At 41.1% G+C, this 14563-nt stretch overlaps 1 protein-coding gene across 4 annotated transcripts in view; it reads right to left on the bottom strand.

The window, feature by feature from the left end:
• Positions 1 to 12853, bottom strand: part of DTX1 (deltex E3 ubiquitin ligase 1) — a 62176-nt gene extending 49323 nt beyond the window's left edge. The window contains exons 1-3 of one of the 4 annotated variants that reach the window (XM_075213694.1): positions 11990 to 12853; positions 10844 to 11577; positions 3181 to 3865 (exon numbers count right to left, since the gene is read on the bottom strand). In XM_075213694.1, the coding sequence (XP_075069795.1) occupies positions 3181 to 3865; positions 10844 to 11099 (941 nt within the window). In that variant the 5' untranslated portion in view covers positions 11100 to 11577; positions 11990 to 12853. The remainder of the gene's footprint in view (positions 1 to 3180; positions 3866 to 10843; positions 11578 to 11989) is intronic. The other 3 variants (XM_075213712.1, XM_075213703.1, XM_075213721.1) reach the window with 3 other exon arrangements.
• Positions 12854 to 14563: the final 1710 nt, after the last annotated feature.

Genomic DNA, 14563 nt, shown 5'->3' with positions numbered 1-14563 from the left:
GGGTGCAATGTTTATGGGACCCAGTAGTGAGGGGGAGCCAGCCTTCCCAATCACAACTAAAAGTCCAAACAGGACTTAACTATTCATAAACCTCTTTCCTGTGCATGTACACAAGAGCAGAACGGAGGGGTTAGAGAAGCGTCGACAAGACCCAAAAAATGTTGGTATAGGGCGACTACCGCTGAACTGCAACATTGAGGGATTGCCAACTAAAAGGGGGTGTTGTACGAATGTGCACAATTCCTTAAATGGAACCCTGCTGTACAAAGTCACTTTCAAAGAGTTTTTTCAAATTTACTTTCAACATCCACCCATAGTTGAGGGCTATGTGCTGCATTAATGCATGTTAACCAACATGAATTGATTTAAAAATAGGAATACTTGATTGTTTATGCATTAAAAAAAAGTACTTGTGCATGCTGATGATCCATTCAATATGTAGGTCATAATCCCTATTTTTAAATCCATTCAAGCTGCTTTCACAATAAGGTGAACGTGCGCACAGCCTTTTCAATGTCCCACCAAAGTCTCTAATGCATGTTTTCATAGATGACAGCACAGGCTGGATGTCCCAGCTACCATCATATATTGTCTATGTCAGTCAGACACTATTTCCCTGGGAGCATTTAAGTATCTACCACAGTTGTCTCCCTAATGTAACTCTGGTGTCTCTCTGCCTTATTTCCTTTGTCTGTATTTGTGTTTTGTTTATGTCTTTAAAAGGAAATTATATCAATCTATAAAAAAAACACAATCTGGATCTATAATATTTTGAAATGAAGAACAGGGACTCCCAAGTGACCCAAAGTATACTAAGTCTAAAAAAGGCATCCTATAATTCCTTTTGGGAGGCAAATAAGATAAAACATTATACAAACTTGTCAGGATATATCTTGTTAATTTGGGAGCACATGATGTCTAAATTATGCAAATATATCCATTATGATTTAAAGATTTCTATTGGAAAAAAAAGAGGACAATCTATAACCGACATACCCTTATCAAAACAAACCCCCTTTCTAGTCTCTAGTGCACATTACTGTCCACCTTCTGGTGGCTACCATACAAATAAAAACATGCCTAAAGTGACTAGTGTAAATTGAGGCCCTCTTCATGATAGTAAATGTTCAGTACAGACCAGGCTCTCTGGTGGCTAGTGTATAATACTGACCATCTTTCTGTCACCTAGTGTCCAATACAGAACTCCCACTCAAGGTACTGTTACTGGAGTCGATATTAGTCTTTGCTATTGCTTCCAGTCCTGTACTTAACATTCAAGTGATAGCCAATTGAAATTCAGAGCAGGGCATAGTGATGTTAGCAATAACAGAACAAGCAGACCGGGACCCAGAAATAACCATAGTGAAGACACAGATAGGGGATTACCAAGTCCATTATTTTGTTCTGAGCAGGACTCCATTCAGGACTCCTGCTCAGCAAATGCATAAACAATGTATATGTGCTTTTGAGATGCTTTTCATATGCTGAGATATATATGAACCCATTTACTTATCACTTTCTGCCACAATGTGTCTACATTGTGGCAGTAACCAGTTTGAAATTCTAATGTAGGTGATCCATTTGCACATTGAAAGAAAGAAGAATACTTATTTACATGTCTTTATCTCCTTCAACCAATATGCCATTTGGTTTTAGATATTGCTCTTCTTCTCTGTAACTAATATATCTAAGGTAAGTTGTGTCAGTCTTTCTAATAACTGCATTTTTTCCATTTTGTGCTCTCATAGATTTTACTATGTAGCTTGTTTCACAGTAAGCGTACATATGTCCCTATATAGATCCACTTATATACTTTCTATTATTTTTACCTGTTATTTATAAAACACCAATATTCTGCAGAGAGTAGAAGGTGCAGGTTTGTGGCCATGCCTTCTGCTACCTGATGTAGCATATTATACTTTCTTTATGTTTGGCTACATATGTACTCGTTTTCCTCTAGGAAAACATGCAAACTACAGAATGGGGTCATTTATGCATTGTATTGAGGTCATTTATAAACCAGGAAAAATGAGGGCCTGAATCATTATGGCATGCAAAATGAACGTACATTGTATTTTGAAGAATAATCTCTTGTTGAATACGGATCTAGGTACGCCCTGCTCTGACTGACAGTACACTGCAGATTACGTCCAATACGTATGTGGTATACAAAGTCTCAGCAGGACGTATAGAAAAAAAAAATGCAATTAATGTCACTGGTAATAATATAGTCATTAATGACAAAACCTTGTTTGTTTGTTTTTCCACACCCATAAAATACATTAGGTTGTTATTAATGTCTACTGTACATAAAATGCATTTTTACAGCTGCTCTTGACTGCAAACACATATTCTAACAGGCATACGCGACCATCATCACTCGCACTTACACCTGACCTGCTGGTGCTCGAGCTTGGCACACCCTTACTGTACATTGACTGTATTCCCTGTTCCGCCCCTGAAATCGTAGGATGCTTTAAGGGTCCTTTGCATTCGAAGATAATTGGATGTACTTGCGGTGTACTTGGCAGATAATATAAATTAACAACGACTTTGTGTTGTTCTATGCAAACTACTACATTTATATTGGATCTCCGCCGCTTGAATACCTTATCCAGTAAAATGCTGGATCATAATGCCATCTTTGTATAAATACAGGCACATTATTACCCCTAATGCATACTCTGCAGTTTGTATGGAATGTCCCATTATATCCATTTCTAGCATGGTCCATATATCATATTGAGCATAAATGTGGTCACTAGACATCACAGTGGCTAGGTATCATGAGAACTTGTCCTTTATTTGACAATATATCGTTGCATTAATCAGTGCACAATCATATAAAACGGGCACAATGATGGAAAAATAGGCATATGACATCACAAAGCAGCAATGGCTTTGGCCTTTCAGACACGTATTTTTCCAAATTCATATATGAACACATGATCCTCTGTGGAACAAGTTTATTTGAGAAAAAAATGCTCTATACAGCACTGAGATAGTGCTCTGCGATGTGCCATATTGGTTCCATCCACCTACATACAATGTTTTTACCAATGTACTGTGTGTGAGTAGACTCAGTGTGCCACATCTAACACCATATCATTAGTTTAAAATGCATTTGCTCTATCTGTAATTTGCAGCTATGGAATGAACATTGCTTTATTATTGACTCACCCTGGAGGGATAGAAGCTCTACTGCTGCTCCCACTAGTCCTCTGCACTCCTGGCCTGTTCAGGTTGTTCTGTCCCGGGTATGCTGCTGCTCCTGGTACACTCTGACTACGAGAAAATCCTGAACCGTTTCTGATTCCTCCTGCAGGGCGACCTCCTTCCCCTGCTCTGCCCCACCCTACAGCTCCTCCGCTAAATGTGTTGCTCTGTCTTATCCCTGGTGGATGCACTGGTGGAGGAGGTGGCAAGTTAGGTGGTGGTCCAGCAGGAATCTTGATTTTTTGTGATGCTAGAATAGCATTGGAGGCTGCTCTAGTACTGTTTACTAAGAGACATTGTGGACAAGAACAGGGCAACCCAGAGCCCGACCCCACAGGCCACGACTGGGACTTAGGTATGGATCCCATGGTGAGTGGATATGCTAGATCCATGCGCCTCCTCAGCCGACGCTTTCGATGTGTCTGGCGGTTGACTTGGCACATACTATGGAAATGAACCAAGTAGCAGAAACCAAGAGTGGTAAGATCCAGCCAGGGATGCTGTTTCTCATAGGCATTCTGGATGGCAATACATATTTCTGTATCATAAGGAGTCCAGGAACCTGCATCATTCTCCCATTCCCATACGATACCCTTGCCAGGGGCAGAAGATGGCTCAAAGAAACTGCGTCGTACCGGACGGATGGTACCTGGCAAAAGAAAGAAAGAAAGAAAGAAAATAGTTAATAAAAAAAAAAAAAGGTCATAAACTGCTTTAACATTGAAACTACATTTGTAGCCGCTACATATAGACATTGATATGGGCAGGTGTTATTAGAACACCTGAACAGAACTGTTTATAGAAATAATAAACATTCTCTAAATTAAACAAAATGAAACAAATGCTTCCAACTCTCTGCTAAGTGCAACTAAGTGCCCACAGAGTAAGAAGGTCTGACTGGAGTGGAAAGTATAATAAATCACCTGTCCAATAATGCTATAAGGATAACATTGTGACACAGATTTTACAATGAACATGTGACATGATAAGCATCTAACCATGACCTAGTAATCCTCAGATGAGCAATGCTTGGCAAACATGTTCCTCCCGGAGTGGATGACACAATGACATTGCACCATGGCTGCAGTTGAGGTAGCACAAAAAATAAAAAGCAATCTAACTGTAGAACAGGGTGACATAACAACTAGCTGACAAATAAAAGTTGACTGCCAAGTCTATTTCTGCTGCACTACCCTTCTGTCCTTACAAAGGTGTCTCTCTAGTAATACACAGGCAGATGATTAAAGCATCCATCTCCTATCTTGGGGTATAAAGGGTAAGCAGAGAGTGAAATTCTACATGAAAGAATTTAGAAAATGTATGTTTTTTTTAAAATTATTTTATTATTACCAGTTAGTTACATAGTGCTTACATATTATGCATATCTCATTATGGGGTTAACAAGAAATAAAGACCCTGGAGAGGGGAAGAGTAGCAGGAGCGGAGAAGTGTTGAGTTTGTGATGGAATGGAGCTTGGGGGAGCATAGAGAGAGGAGTTTGAGATACTCCTGTGATTATCAAAGTTAAAGCTTTGGCTTTCTTTCAGCTCACAGCTATCTCAATGACCCAAGTAAAGCTGGAAGAACCTCTAGACCAGGGTTGTCCCAGCACGCCTGTAAATGTGGCCCAGAAGGAGTTTTAGTTGTGGCAAGGGGGCAGCACTGTTCATTGAAAAAAAAAAATCCTGCAAAAAAAAAAAGAAAAGAAAATACTTACCTTGCGGTCACGCCAGCTGGTGCTCCGACTCCCTACCTTGTCTCCTCCTCCGTGCGGTGCTCGCAGTGAATGTCGGGCGTGATGTCATCACGCCCAACATCCATTGCGGAGCGCAGCAGAGGAGTCACCCGCGCGAGAAGAACAATCAGCAGCACAGAATTGGAGAAAAGAGAAGAGGACAGGAGAACAAGCCGATTAAAAGGTAAGTTAAGGGGGATTTTTTTTATTATTTCAAGGGACGCTGACCAGTGAATAAAAGTCACCTGGTCCTGTAGCATCATGGATCTTATCTCCCTGCTACATACTTCTACTTGTATTACTAATGGGGCATTATATATTATTGTCTTTGGCCCATTATAAGTTGTTATCCCTTAACTAACTTATAATTAACTCCCTTTAACTATAATTATAATTAACTATAATTATAGTTCCCTTAATTAACTAATAGTGGTGTAATTAGCAAAACAGGTCACAATTTGGGGTCACAGTGATGTATATGTCAGGTACCGCAGGCCTGGTCAGGGCACCCTGATATACAATGCCTGGCTTAAATGCACTTTATTGATATTGCATCGAAACAATACAAAAAGTGATTATAGTATAATAACTAGAGAGGATTTTTTGAACAGGGCGATTGAAAGGTAAGTATAGGGGGATTTGAAAAAAAGTGATATATATATATATATATATATATCACTTTTTTTCTCATATATATATGTTAACTATGTTTTCTATGGTTTTTTGGATGATCAGCTATCATTATTGTTAATGTATCTTATGTGCGGCCCAAACCAACTCGTCGTCTGCCAATGTGGCCCAGGGAAGCTAAAAGGTTGGACACCCCTGCTCTAGACAGAATTCTGAAGGAGTTTAGTGAGAGCTGAGAGATATAGCAGAGGCATTGAGTTTTTGAATTTATTTTTTTGGGATCAAATAGTGTCAAGCCCAGAATGGCTAAAACAGTCTAAGCTTTGAGTAAAGCGTAAAATCAGAGACCCCCAACCCTTTGAGTAAGAGCAGGGGGATACGGGATATGTGTGTGAAACCTTTTTCCCTAAAGAGTGGACTGCCAGGGACATTGCAGGGAAGTGTAAGTGTCTGAATAATAACCAAGACATTATGCTACTACAGTGGACTGTACACAAGACAGTGGGATGTATGACTTTTTCAAAGGCATAAAGTACCATCTTTTGGGAGCAAACAATACTGTAGGATCTTATTGCAGGCGTTTAATTAAGAGTGGATTTGATTGAGAGATTGTCTGACGCCCATAATTATACCAACTTAACTGTTAATTGTTTTGACGTGCTATGATGTTCCTCTATTCACCTGTTATTAAACTTGTACATGTGAGGGTCCTTTTCCATATTTCCACCCAAAAATCCAAGGATCTCCTGAGGAGAAGGTAGGTGCAATGATGGTCTGGAGTATGAGGTTGGAGAACTCAAGCTATGCACATACACTACTACACTAACACCATCCATGAGGAAATGGGGCTAGATGGTACCACCCAACATGGGGCACAAAGCTAAAACCCTTAATTGCTCAGAGTGGTGTCCAACATGGATCCCTCTGCTTCATAGTGTTTTGGACACCTTAAAGTGGTGTAAGAGAGTGTGGATATTAGTGACACAATGAAATTCCCCAAATGGAGCAACAACTAGATCTGACCATCAAAGGTGACCCTGGGTGATGGCCCACCTGCTGTCTAATACCAGTTTCAGATGTGAAGTGGAAGTAGAAAGTGAAGACCAATAAGGTGGCTCTGACTCTAGAATGTGGGCAGAGCGAGGATTACTGGGACCCCTTGTGAAAGGATACAAAAGCTACAGAGATAGACAGTTTGCATTAGCCTAGTAACCCTATGAGAAGAAGGGTTTTGTTTGTCATCTACTCACCTCAAAAACATTGAGGTACTGCAGTGAAGAGTAACAGTGAGCCCAGTGATACCTGAGTCAGAGGGAGTGATACCCCACCTTCTGAGTGTGACCCCACCCTGAGTGTGGCCAAAATGGTGCCCTTTCCCGCTATTCAGTGGCGGAACTGCCATTGGTGCAGCAGGTGGGGTGCACCGGGCCCATGGATATAATGGGGCCCGCTGCACTGGGAACTAGCGAGCTGTTCCCTCCTCCCGCTTCCCTGCAGCGGGGCACACAGTTTGCTACTTCCACCTCTGCTGTCATTATTCAGTGTGCTGAGGTAGAAGAAGGCAAGGAGCTGGAAAATGCCTGCAAAAAATCAACAGTTTGAAAGGGAAAAGGGTAAGGGATCCTACAAAAGATGCTAATGGCTGGACTCCAACCAAGGGAAGATAAGGGAAAGAGCTCTGTGGCATAGAAGATGGGGACGAGTAGGAGGAAAAGGAAATGTTTCAGGAAACATAGATCATAAACGTTTATACCCTAAAGTAATACATGCCAAATGTAGTCATTAACATTAATGCATATGATTTCACAAGGCATTTTCTTATGTTTCTCCTGCTGATACTGGAGTTTATTCCATCTTTATTATAATTGCCTAGAATGAGGAAAGATAATACCAATGCTGTGTTTTGTTACTGCTTATTATGTGTTGAAATTCTCGTAAATTACCAAGCATGACTTGTTGAATTTTTGCTCCCACTGTGTTAATTTGTCAATTATTTATTACAATGAAGACTTGTAATGAATAATGAATGTGTTAAGTATAAAGGCAACATATGAGTAAGGCGAGACACCCCCTGACGAAGTCTGTATTATGAAACATGTAGGAAAGGGGCTGCACCCTGCTCACAATGTCACGCTCGCCTGATGGTGAGTATGACTACACAAAGACTTTATAACCAGTTTGCCCTGTGCAAGTCTAAAGCTGGCTGGTCCATCTCTCCGTGGGGAAATAGAGGAAGTAGCTTGGGACAACCTGGAAGGATTGCCATGGAGCGCATACCAGGAGAGATAAGAGATACATTTTATTATAATGTTCTATGTGTTTTAATTGACTAGATAATATTTTAAAGATACTGCACTAAGACGTGTTTCTTTTGCCATTGTCTCTTCCAGTTTCCAGAAGAAAAGTGCCTTGTGATTTAGGACGAGTACAGTATTCTATCATATCTGTGGAATGAATTTCCCAGTGTGAAGACATCCAGAAAAGCCTAAATATATTCTTTTAACCTGCATGTGCTCTAACCTTTTTGTGCTATCAGTTCACTTACATGCTACACCATATGGGTGTCTCCTGTTTTCTGCTTTTTACAAATTTACAGTAGAGTTCTAAGACTACTCTAGTTACCAATTAGTGCTCATGAAGCCCTGAATAGGCCTCAACCTCAGAATACAGAGAACGGATGAGTTATTTAGCTATAACCATATTAAAGGGGTTCACTTAAATTCCCTGGCAAACCGCAATATGGGCCAAATTAACATCATGACCCTTTGACAGAGATAATGATCTATGGTTCTAGCTCCTATCTCAAAATCTTTCAACGGAGTCGTTGCCATTACTTTGTTCATATACGTCTTTTTCATTCTTGTGCAGTCATAGCCCTGCTCTGTGTTTATATCTCACCTTTCTGTTTTATATAAATTAAAAATATATACAGCTGCAAGTGAAGAGCTTGAATACAAATAAAATACAAGTTAAAACGGGTAACGTTTTGCAGGTCCCGCTCTATAAACACGGCTTACTCTGCTATAAGAGAATGCATAGGCTGAAATCTAGCAGGGATTTGTAAGTCAGCTTCTCCTTCTCTTGTCACACGCTCCCTCCCTCTCCTCTGAGTCTGCAGGTCTGTGGCCACAACAACAAGCAGATAATTAATAATCCTGTTGGGAGGTGTGTGCTGTGTATGAGATAAATCTGTCCCCGAGGACCAACCATTTTAAAGAGTCCCTGGACAGGAGAATTGGCTCCGGGAGGCCTTTGTGGTTCAGTAGCTGTATTGTGTTACAGGGCTGTATCATGTGTTGCGCTACTTCCCCTTGATGTCTTTATGTAGTATAGTCTACACTGTTGCACGATAAATATATGATCCAATGTCTAGTTTTACTGATATCGATTTCACTGGTGTGCAAATATTATTACCAGAATATGATTTTAGATCCCAATATGGAGATCAGTAATGCCACTGGAAAATGGGGCAGGAAAAATTAGTTGTCTGTCTGATTTGTGGTTTTCTCTGGTCTGTTAAAGGACCTCTAAACCTACAATTGATGTTGTCTTATATACAAGTAATACTTATAGCATCCTCAAATATACAAGCAAAACTTTCAGGAACATATCTGAACTCAGGATATGTAAGATAAGGCTTTAAACTGTGCAGAAATCATGTCTTTCTGTGTACTCCAGCACACGGTGGGAAGCCCAACTGAATCTAAAATATCTAGTATATATGGAGGAAACTAGTACGCATCTGGCTACATAACAAGGGCACATATAATAAATTTGAGTTCTGGAACAGTATAGGAACCTTTAACAGATATACTCATCAATGTTTTAAGACAACTTTACATATTGGATCAAATCATGTTTTAGTTTTACAGTTTTTTTTAGCATCAAACCAAATAGATTTAGAAAAAGTATTTGTGATGCAGCTATCAACTTTGAATAATGCAGTGGTGGGTGTTGATTATGGATGAGATTTAAACCATCCCCACGATGGGAATACGGTCCCGCTTGACTCAATATCATTGCACAATTTGTAGATAACCTTATGAACCACAGTCTCTAATCCAATAGCAACTCACAGTAGTAAATACACAGGGATTACTGTGCAGAAGATATATATAGCAGGCTTTTCATAATATTTTGAATACGTAATAAAACAACACTTGCAAATGTTTCCTTATTTGTGTACAAATTTACATGTAAACAGACTTGTTATTAAAATGTAGCATAATCCATCCAAATAGAAAAGCTATTTGATTCAATTTGTTTTGTTATTCTAATAAAAAAGATGTCTGCTGGAATGACCCAGTGTTGGACAGCGGCTATATTTTATAGATATATATATATATATATATATATATATATATATAATATATATATATCCATCGGTCACCATAGAGGGCATTTTCTAATTCAACACAATCTATCAATACGCCATACAAGGTATTTGTTCCAGAAATTATTATTGTTTTATTTAGTTATCACTTTATCTATCTCTGGCATCTCCTTTTCCACTGGCATCAGAGTCACAAGAGGAAGTGGAGACAGATTCAGGAGGCCTTTGAGAAGTTTAAAAAGAAGAATGGATTTAATAATGTATATTTAGGGAGATTTTGGGAAAATTTCTGTGCTTAACATAGAGGCCCTGATTCATCTTCGGATGTAAGTCGCGTTGTGTGCTGTATCTTGCGTGAAATTGCTCTGCAAATGCTCAAAAAGAGACTTTACGCCAGTGAACTCAATTGTATGCAATTCACGTCCAAACGCAAATCGCACTACGACTGCCTACGACTTGAAGAGCGAAACAGGGGAGGGAAGGAGCGGACTAACATAAGCAAAGTACAGTAAGGGCATCTCTGAGGTATTAATATTTTAAGACTGATTGGACTAAAAGGACTTTATACTGCACATATGTATGTGCGTATCCTGCAGTCTGTTGTGTCTGTCTGCAGATGGTAAGTACCTTATAGCCAGAGCATACTTATACCCACATTCAAATAGAAACGTTTCTTGAGATCCACTTGTACTTGAATACGGGCATAGGTGCAATCTACGTCCGATTTTAAAATATGCAAATTATGTTCACATTGCGTTCCAAGATGAATCATGCCCAGAGTCTCCTAGACAAATCTGTATTTGATGTTTTAAAGGCATCACTGATTCTATACTCTCATAACTTTAAGAAACATTGTTGTAAAAAAATTGTAAATTAAATCATTCTATACAATTAATAATTCACGCATGTTGAACCTCTTCCCCCATTACCTGTGTCCTGACGGTACTGATGCATGGTCTGGAGGTCAATTACATATGGTGTTAGTTGTGTGTCCACCTGTCCTAATGCCACTCGTCCACGGCCATCTTCTCGTAGAGCACTCTCAATATGGTGGCACACTGTTGCAGTATATGGTCTCCAACGTCCATGCTCATTCAACCACTCCCAGACCACAACTCTTGGAGGAGCTCCCTGACCTCCAAAACTCTGACCACTTACTGGTTGCAGGATGCCTGCGCGTGACATGGCAAGAAGTAGAAGAGGAAGAAGAATACAGGCACTAGAATCTTCAGCCCCAGTATCAGGCAGACAGGTAATCGAGTGAGAAAAAAACTTGTATGGGGAGTTAAAAGGAGCAGTAGCATGGGGGTAATGATCAAAGGAAATGTTCAAAGTCGGTCTTCATGGTTGACTTTGACAAATGCTGACTATTAATTTAAAACAATAAGCTTAATTTTATTTACAGCAGGGTCTCCTCTATATGTAGATGCTAAGCTGTCACAAAAAAAGGTAGTCTCACACCAATTGCAGGGCCCATTAAAGTACACAAGAATAAAATGTTAGTTTTGTCTCTTATGCAGCCCATACTGTTCAATATCATTCTGTTTTGCGAGCTGCTAAACACACATCAATCCTGTATTCACCAATTCTGATGGTCACCTGTCAGCTCTTGAGGCCATATTTCCATATTATCAAATAAGCGTTCATCTGAAGATGCAGGTGCCTATAAAGGACAGATTGAGAAAATTATGTACAGTATTTGTATGTGAGGATAAACGCATTGTCACACTGCAGTGCTCAATATGTGTACAATATTTGCATACTAAATACATATAATGCTGTTTAAATCAGTATTCCTGCTATGTATATATACAAATACCATTCCATATTTACTCCTGTGATTAAGTATAAACCATATACAGAAAAAATGGTTAATATCTATGTCGACATAGTGTATAAATGAGCAGTAAACCATAAACGGATTGTCCTGCTAATACACAAATACAGCTTCCTCCCACGGCAACAGATACAGACATTAGAATTAGCCTATAATCTCTCACCAAGGCCATGCATGCAGGAAGGGATACACACATAATTAAATGATTACATGCAGCAGTATCTATGCAGCATTTTACTTAATGTATCTCCAATATCTGCCACACGATTTACAATCCCTGCTTCTGCACGGGTCTTATCTATAGGACGTGCATTACAGCATATTTTGTCGCCTGGGGTCTGACCTCCCCTATGTGCTGTTCCGATGGCGGGGGCGCAGTTGTACTTTGTGTGTGCGGGTCTTGGTGTTTCCAGGGGGCTTGAGGAAGAGATATTGGTGTCTCTCGGTGGGTGATATGTCCCTCACTGGAAATGGAGATGGGTGGGCTCAGGTGGGTTAGTTTGCAGTATGCGGCTACGGTTCTTGGTAGCCGACAAGTGTGTTGGGGTGCTCGTCTCATCCGACATACACAGTTCAGTGTTCCCCGCAGGATCCGTGCTGATCTTCAGGTGGAATGCAGTGCAATGTCTCCCAAAGGGCGGGGTAACCGGGGTAAGTGCCCCCAGTCCATAGGAGCTCGATACTAGCTAGGAGGCTGCATCTCTGCACGGTGGGTGCGAGAGCAACTACCCGCTCTAATAGCAGTATCTGGTGCTGCAGCGTTGTGATCTGTACAGTTGCAGGGAAGTGGGTGCAGTTTAAAGCTTGGGTGCAGGATTGGGGTTCTTCTGTTAGTGGTTGCAGGAATCAGACACGACCCTAGTCTCCAGTCACCTTCTGCCTCCTCTATTGGTACTCTTCTAAATCCTCTATATCTCTCTTCCCTCCATCCCTATCATACAACCTGTACAATGCTGTGGCTTTGCTGCTCCTCAGTCAGTATGTGTTCCTCTTGTCCTTGCAGTCCCAGTTTGTGTGTCAGTCCTTCTCTCTCCTATCCCCTCTTCAGATGTCTCTGCTTCTCTCAGCAGTGCAGCCTCTGCAGTTTCTCCAGGGACACAGAAATACGAATTGTAAATATCAGAAAACTAGATAGGAGGGAGGGTCAATGGGTTCAATAATATGATTGCTAAGGCTAAAATGAAATTATGGCATTCTGCTTTGCACACTAAATGGAATTTATGAAAATAACTATATATTGTGAATCATTCGCCACAAGGATGAAGTCCAGTGTACTGAGTAATGTTTTCCATACAGACACATATGGTATCATTTCTACTTGTGCAGGAAGATCTCCAGTGTTATAGAGATATATATGCACATAAATCTGACTCTGGTGTCTGGGTTATAATTTACAGGCATACAACTCATGATCTCCTCCTGTGATACAGCGAGGGGCTGGACAGCACTGCAGCCATTAGATGTGACCTCGCAGCATACTAGTTTTAGAAATGAATGTAGGAAGCCAGTGAATAGCAGTTACGTGTTATATTGTTCTCTAGTGAGCAAGGTAGTATGGGTCAGACGCTACCTATAATCAGGATTATTGTAGTGTCTGGTCAGGAAAAGAGAAGACACACCCCCCATGTAGTTATGTGACTACAAATAAGGACATGTTGCTGTGTATTGTACAGAGGGGCCCTTTATACTGCAGAGGCAGCTTGGTGTGTAAATAGTAGAAAAGTACACTAGGTCAGATCTGGACAAATGTATCCAAAAGTTAAGGCCAGAAGTTAGGAGCCAGCTATTTTGTAAGGAAGAATTGTGTCAGGAATTTATTTTGGTGTGCGGTGATGCCCATTGGCAGGTAAGCAACACTGCTGATCTGAATACTGCACAAGCTAGTGGCCCCAGGACCAGTGCTAAGGCGTTCACCTAGAGCTCCAGCATTTCAAGGGCACTAAGGCTAGGTACACACTACAGAATTTTCCGACCAATGTGTTATCTACAACCAGTGGCGGGCTGGCCCGGGGGGCAGGGGGGCATCGGCCCCCCGGGCCGCTCGGTCAGGCCGCTATTAGGGCCAGGGGGTAGGCCGACCGGCCGCCCCCCCCGGCTGCAAAATACAATTCTTTCCCCCGCGTCAGCGCACAGGCGGCCGCATCACATGACAGGGGATGCGGCCGCGTCATCAATGACGCGGCCGCATCCCTTTTCATGAGATGCGGCCGCCTGTGTGCCCCCCGACCACGCCTCTCCCAGACCGCGTCTGTCTACAACGATTGTACCAACGACTGAATTTTTTTAAAAAAAGTCCTGATCAGTATGTGTACAAACTATACATGTTTTAAAAGATTTACCCTCAGATCTGTGCTCTTCAAGTATCATAACCGGCTGTAAAGATCGTGACTCTGTAAACTCTATGGAGATCCTGATCGTGAGTGCACACACACTGCAGGATTGGAAGTATGTTGTTCCATAGCTGAACGCGATTTATAGTTCTGCTGAACAATCAATTTAAACGATGGTCAGTGCTTTGGAACGACTATCGTTCATCGTCTAAGTGTACACACTAATGCAATATTGGGCTGAACGGTCGTTTATCGAGTGATTGACCCAATACTTGGCTGAAAACACTGTAGAGTGTATCCAGCCTAAAAATATTAAATGTTGCCACAGCCCAGCGCCACATTAGCAGTCTGAAACAATGGAGCAGAAACACTGACATCCCCTGCCTCTGGCTGATGCCTGTCCTCTCACTTGCTCCACACAGATAAGAAGCAGTAGGGAGATCATAGCATCCAAGGGGAGGGGGCACCTGGAGTGGTACCCA

The sequence above is a fragment of the Mixophyes fleayi genome, chromosome 1 (assembly GCF_038048845.1).
Source record: "Mixophyes fleayi isolate aMixFle1 chromosome 1, aMixFle1.hap1, whole genome shotgun sequence".
Taxonomy (NCBI): Eukaryota; Metazoa; Chordata; class Amphibia; order Anura; family Limnodynastidae; genus Mixophyes; species Mixophyes fleayi.
The sequence above is the reverse complement of the archived record's forward strand: the minus strand, read 5'-3'. Positions and strand labels throughout refer to the sequence as shown.